We start from the raw sequence: 6,705 nt of genomic DNA on the forward strand, positions 1-6,705 counted from the left end.
ATCAATTTTTATGCTGGGAAAGGAAGAGGCAAAATTTGCTTTGATGTAAGACACATTAACATGTAGATTCTTAAATATAGCAAGTAGCACGTCCTATCTAATTCTGCCCTAATAAGGTATCCAAGATAAATAATAAGGTATCCGAGATAAATAAACATGCATTGGAAGATGTCGTTGGTGTTGAAGAAGCATTGGAAAAAAAAATGAATAAAAAACAATTGACCTAAGATGACTTTATAATAGTTAAAAAAAAAAAAAAAATTAAGCTTCAACAAACCAATATCATATTCTCTTACATTTGGTAATATTCAATTTTTTTTTTTTTTTTTTTTTTTTTTTTTTTTTTTTTTAGATGAAGCTTAAAGATGTATGAAAACTGGGTTTTATCTATTCTGCATTTTTAATGCATTAAATTTTTAAAATTTTGTTTGTTTTGTAGGATTTTTTGTCAAATAGATTTGAATGAGACAATTCAAGAAATTGAGCGCACAAAAGAGGAAATCTTGTACCTCAGCCAATTTGCCCCCGGAGGACGAAAAAGTCTTTCTTGGCCAATTGGTAAGTAACTCATTCAGACATTTTTTTTTTTTTTTTTTTTTTTTTTTTTTTTAGAAAATAACCATGACATTTTTTGCATTAAGATGAAAGTTTTTAGATGAAAGAATTAGTGTGCAATTCTGATTGGCTGTTAATTATGTTGACCACTTCCTGCTTTGAATCAGAAAGTAATAATTAATTCACTTCCTGCTTTGAATTTTTGTTTTATTTTATTGATATTATCGAGACTAAGAGCTGCTTGAAGATATGGATTAAAATAAAATATGTGAAATGATTGCCAGCTGGAAGATGAGGAACATTATGAGAGTACTAACATTGATCAATCGTATGAAATGTAATTGATTACTGATGGTATTGTTTATGAGAAAAATTTGTTGATTACCAGGTTGTAACCAGCAGGGAAGCAGTCTTACGTAATATGTTCTACAGGCAAAAAACTTTTGCATTCTTTTGTTCAGGTTTGCTTTGATCATCTCGGGAAATTAATATTGCTGATGAAAATGGGAAATTTTATTCAGTCGTCATATTTGATTTTCCTGCAGAAAAAAAAAACAGCATTTTAAAAGCTGTACTTTGATGGCTTTTATTTTCTTTTTCTTCCGTACAGGGCTACCTGCCCCTTTTAAACCAAAGAATCGCTTTGACGTCATCCATTGGCAATATTTTACAGCTACACACCTTTACTTTGACAGTGACTACTCGAATGAAAAACAACTCAAAGGTAAGTGCACTGGAATAGGAACAAAGCAAATGAAACAATCGGCTTGAATTGATTCCAGCTGAGATTATAACGTGCTGAAATCACTGTGTATGTGTGTACAACAATAGGTATTTTTTGTTTTTTTTGTATTTTTTTATTTATTTGTTTTTAGATTTTCAAATTTTATTAACTTACAACAAGAACAAACTAAGAACAAAATATTTGATCACCACAAATTACCTGTTATTTTTTTTTTCTTGGCATAGACAGTTTTTCATCTGATACTTTGTAGTTTGTTATAAAGTGTTTGTAGTGTTCATCTATCTGCAGTAATGTATCAAATAAGACAAATCTTAAGAATGTAGCATTTTTATTTTTTTACATGGTAGTCACCATTTATCAAGGCCCATAAGCCACTTGGGGGTAAGGGCTATTGCGTGTACATAACAAAGGATGAGGCATCGTTTGTATAATATATGATGTGATGACGGTGATGTGACACTTTGTGAGTTCATATTATTAATAGGATGCTGAAGAGAGGTACATGTAATAGTCAGTTCTTTCAAACACAGGAGAAATGCATTATTGGTGAGGAGATACAGTTAACAATTTGGAAGGGGTTTCTTATCAAGTTCTTTTACAAGACGAAGACAAATTACCTATTGGTTGACATGACAACAAAGACAAAGCTTTACAAATAACATGAAGACATTTTTTCCAGCTGGTGATGAGAATGATCAGGCCTCATTAGGTTCCTACATTTTGTTTTCCCTCTCTGCCTCACTTCCGAAACGGACTTAACTCTCCTCCTCTGACTGTTCTGAACTCAGCTCTGAACTCTTCTCCTCTGCAACTAACTTCAAACCTTAACTTAAATGAATATATTGTACTATCTTTGTGACGTCAGAACATGCTCAGACATGTGAATGTTACATATTACATATGACTCCAACATGTTATTGGCAACACATTCCTTAATGTCCGATTCTATCTGCTCTGACCTAACTGTTGTATAGTTATTTCTACTATAATGAACAATTCACTACATTCCTGGAATCGCATCTAAATAGCAATATGTATTCTTTTTAACTTTTGATCACAACGTTCGATTCTAGCATTCTCCTTTTAATAAATATTATTTCCGATCCTATTTACTTCATTTTTCTAATTATGGAGATTTGTCTATTTCCATATACAACATCTTTCCATACTACTCCCTATCATAGTAGTCCCTTATGCTTCAGTGGCCTTGCTAAGGGTGAAAAATTACCTCCCCTCAACAACAAAAAAAGCTATATTTCTCAGTTTGACTATTTCCTAATTTGGAAAAGGTTACAATAGGAAGAAAAAACAATAGGAAAATCATCGTATATGTTCATCGGCTGAAAAAACAAGAGTCATGCAAATCAAGATTTTAAAAGTTCTGATATTTCGAAATCTCCTTTGAATGATATTGATGATGATGATGATGATATTGATGATGATGATGATGATGAAATTGTTTTGTAGAGTGCTCATGTCTCATGTGCATCACATCGGATGCAAATGCACAATCGTCATAGAAATAAACTGTGTATGAATCCTGATGCACATTATTTGCATGGACGGTTGAGGAATTTCAGGAAGCCTGAGAATTTTAAAGTCTGCTGTGTCTCCACAAACAACAACTGATATTTCAACGATTCAGAATATGAATGCTGTTTTTAGATTCTTCAGATTAAAAACGTTTTCTGGATTGTGTGACGAGATGATGAATAATTTTGTTTATTGAATCAGTCGCTTCAATGTCTCAAGTCTGAGGCAAAGGCAGTGATGCCAACACCTTGCTTGTATTCTTTGAACATTTTAGAGATAGACTTTGTGCAACACTGATTGTTGCTTACCATAGTAATATTCGGGTTACTTTCACACAAAGATTTATCAATATTGTCAGTCAACATGCGTGTTGTCAGTCAAATGGATGATAGACAGAACAATGGAAAAACTCACCATCTTTCAAAATAACAAATCCGAATATTTAGAATAAACAATCTTTTAGTAAAACCAAAACAGCAGCGGCAACATCATATGTTGGGTTAATTGTTAGGACTGTAGAGAGATGCACAAAACGAATAATGGTGTGAGGTATGTTTAGAAGGAACAATGGAAGGGTGCAGGAAAAGGGACAAACCATTTAGAAGATGGTGTAATAGCGTTTGATGTTCCAGATCAGTCAGCTAAATAAGGTCACAACCTTATTTGATTGGCTCAAGATGTGATGCGTAGTATTCTGACGAGTATTTGAAAGGACTGGTGGAAGGGTTTTTATTTTATTTTTTTTTACATGATAGCCACCACTTATCAAGGCCCGTAAGCCACTCGGGGATAAGAGTTATTGCGTGTACAGTAATTAATGGGATAATATCATAGTAATCGTTAGTAATGGAGATTTGATAAAGTGTCTTACTTAAGGGGGCGGTTACTCAGGAATTTGTTTATATTGGACTTGAAGACATCCAAGTTGTAGTCAGGTAGGAAACAGGCAAACGGAAGAGAGTTCCAAAGGCGTGCACTTCTAAGAAAGAAGCTTTGTTCATGGAATCTATGTTTTGATTTAGGCACAGCTAAAGAATGGGGAAAATTATTGACAGTGGTTTCAGTTAGATGGGTGTTTTTCGTGAAAGACTGGTGAGGGGAGACCAGAGATTGGAGTTCAGACGAGCACTTGCCATGGAAGTAACGATAAAACAAAGACAGGCTCGCAACATCTCTTCTGTGAGAGAAAGGTTGCAGGGAAGAGAAAAGCTACTAAGCCACAAAGTCTATTTTGTACTCTGTCAAGGCAGGATAGGCTGTTTTTAGCAGCTCCTGCCCAGATGTGGCAGCAGTACTCCATCCTTGGACGTACTTGGCTTTTATATAGATAGAGAATTGCATCACCAGTGAGATATCTTCTGGAGCGGTAGAAGGATCCTACCATTTTTCCAGCAACCTTGGCAACAGACTTGATGTACGTGTTCCATTTCAGGTCAAGAGCAAAGTCAATCTCAGAAGCTTATCAAAGAAGTAAACCATTGAGAAGACTTGGCCAATTTTTATGAAAGATTGTGTGAGAGCAATAGAGATGATTTTCATTTGAAGAAGTTCATTATAAAGTAAGGAACCTTAAAATGACTAAAAATCTGTTTGGAGCATACAGTTGGGTTTCATGTCTAGCAGAAATAGTGGAAGGATGCAGAAAAAATGGGGCATTACTGAGAAGATGATGTGATGACATATGTATCTTGACTTTAGATGAATCAGTTAAACAAAATTGTGAGAGGATATTAATAAATATTTACATTTTTCTTTTTTGTTCTTTCAGGAGTGAATAAATTGGACGTTGATGAAATTTTGTCGTTTTCCATCAAAGAACTAACAAAACGCTACAAGAAACGTTTCAGTTTTTCCCATCTCGTCAATGGCTACCGACGCTTTGATCCATTTCGAGGAATGGAGTACATTCTTGACCTTTCAATGCACGATACGCAGGCACACAATGCAGTTATCGAAAAGCGTGTGCACCTGGTGCGTCCACTGGGTCAAGTTGAAATCATTCCGATGCCATACGTGACAGAAAACACACAGGTAAATCTGGTCCTTCCCGTGACGGAGGAGGACAAAGATGAGTTTGGCAGTTTTTTGGATGCGTATGCCCATACGTGTCTTGATACTGGTGACAACACAAATCTGCTAATTGTGTTCGTTTATAAGAATAACTCTCAGTTTCTGAAGGACGACAAGTTCTACGTTCTCAAGTCAATGATCACATATTACGATAATAAATATATGAATAAGGGTAAAATATCATGGACAAAGTATGAAACAAAGGACACATACGTTTCCGATCTTATGGTAATGGATTCCATCACGAAACGTTTTTCTCCGGATTCTTTGCTCCTATTTTGTACAGTCGGAATGGAGCTAACGACAGATTTCTTTAACCGTGTCCGCATGAACAACATCATAGGTTGGCAGGTGTTCTTTCCAATCGCGTTCTGGCAGTATAAGCCGAATTTGATTTACAACAAGCGGCCGTACCCAACGACAATCGAACTCAAGAGGAACGTCGGGCACTTTGACGTCTACTCATATGATCACAGCAGCTTTTACAACAAGGACTTTCAGAACGCCCGCAAAAGCCTTACATGGGACGAGACTCGAAAACTGGATCTTTTCAAAATGTTTCTCCGTCAGAAGAAACTGCACGTTTTCCGGGCAATTGAACCAACACTGAAGCATCGGTACAAGGCCATCAACTGTGACCGCACATCGCCAGCGCCCATCTACGAACGTTGTAACAAAAGGAAGCTGGAAGCTTTGGCCAATCGTCCACAGTTGGCACGGTTGATATTCGAATATGAAGAGAAGATGGAAAACCAGAAAAGGCACAATAATCCAACAAAAAAGTCAGTCATTTTAGATCCAAATAAAAATGCCGCTATGAAGGGAAAAGACAATAAAAAAGTTGTGCATTAAACCAAAACCTAGGGTGGGGGGAGAATAAGGGGATGTGGCCAAAAAATAAATTAATAATCCTGCCTTGACTGTAAAAAAAAAAAATAAATAAAAATTTGCATGTTTAACAATAAAAATGCTATTTGGAACTTTAGTGTGATAGACTGATGCATTTTAAAAAAAATTATTGCAGAAAATTGAGGGGAGGAGGAAATGTTTCTCACAATATTTTTATACATTTGTTTATTAGTTGATTGAAACTCCCCCTCTCCAAAAAAAAATCCAAGGAATTGTGAATAAAATCTACAATCCTTTTTGAAATCCAATGTTATTTGGTACAAATAAACTTCAATCTGACTTGTCCACCAAATTTCAGTCAGGAATATCCAACAGTTTTTGTTTTATTGCCGTTCAATGATAATCATTCTCAATATGGAAAAATTGTCAATAACTCTGACACGCTCTGCCTCTCTTGTCATCATCCTAATTTTCACTGATGGCCATCTTCAGTTGGAGAATTGTCTGCAAATTGTTTTGATAAAAATCTTGGAGGTTATGGTTCAATGAGCATGAAGCCATTCATTTTTTTTTTTTTATGTTTCTGATAGTGATGATGAACGAAAAACTGTTGGACATTCCTGACTGTAACTTGGTGGCAAAGGCATTTGTATCCAACATGGATTTTGAATTTCATTAACGATTGCATATACTTCCATGAAATCAAATTTAAAAAATCGATTTTTTTAATCATTTTAATATTTCACCGTTATAATTTCAACATCACACATCTGTTACTGTCAACCAATGTTTAATTCGACCAATAGTGATAAACTCTTAGAAATTCTCTGTTAACACAAATTTCAGTCAATGTAATTTCTCATCTTCAGGTGTTTTGCCGAAATAGAAATTCACATGGATTGTTCTCATTTTGCCAGCCATGACTGGATAGAAGTCTAAAGTAATTCATAATT

At 35.1% G+C, this 6,705-nt stretch overlaps 1 protein-coding gene across 1 annotated transcript in view; it reads left to right on the forward strand.

Moving 5' to 3' along the window:
- LOC145263667 (chondroitin sulfate synthase 2-like) overlaps window positions 1-6,446 on the forward strand; it is a 171,686-nt gene extending 165,240 nt beyond the window's left edge. Inside the window, exons 4-6 of the mRNA XM_080120543.1 lie at window positions 440-558; window positions 1,166-1,279; window positions 4,602-6,446. Coding sequence (XP_079976669.1) covers window positions 440-558; window positions 1,166-1,279; window positions 4,602-5,755 — 1,387 coding nt within the window. The 3' untranslated portion in view covers window positions 5,756-6,446. The remainder of the gene's footprint in view (window positions 1-439; window positions 559-1,165; window positions 1,280-4,601) is intronic.
- Window positions 6,447-6,705: the final 259 nt, after the last annotated feature.

Source organism: Euprymna scolopes, chromosome 39 (assembly GCF_053919585.1).
Source record: "Euprymna scolopes isolate OS-2025 chromosome 39, ASM5391958v1, whole genome shotgun sequence".
NCBI classification, from domain to species: Eukaryota; Metazoa; Mollusca; class Cephalopoda; order Sepiida; family Sepiolidae; genus Euprymna; species Euprymna scolopes.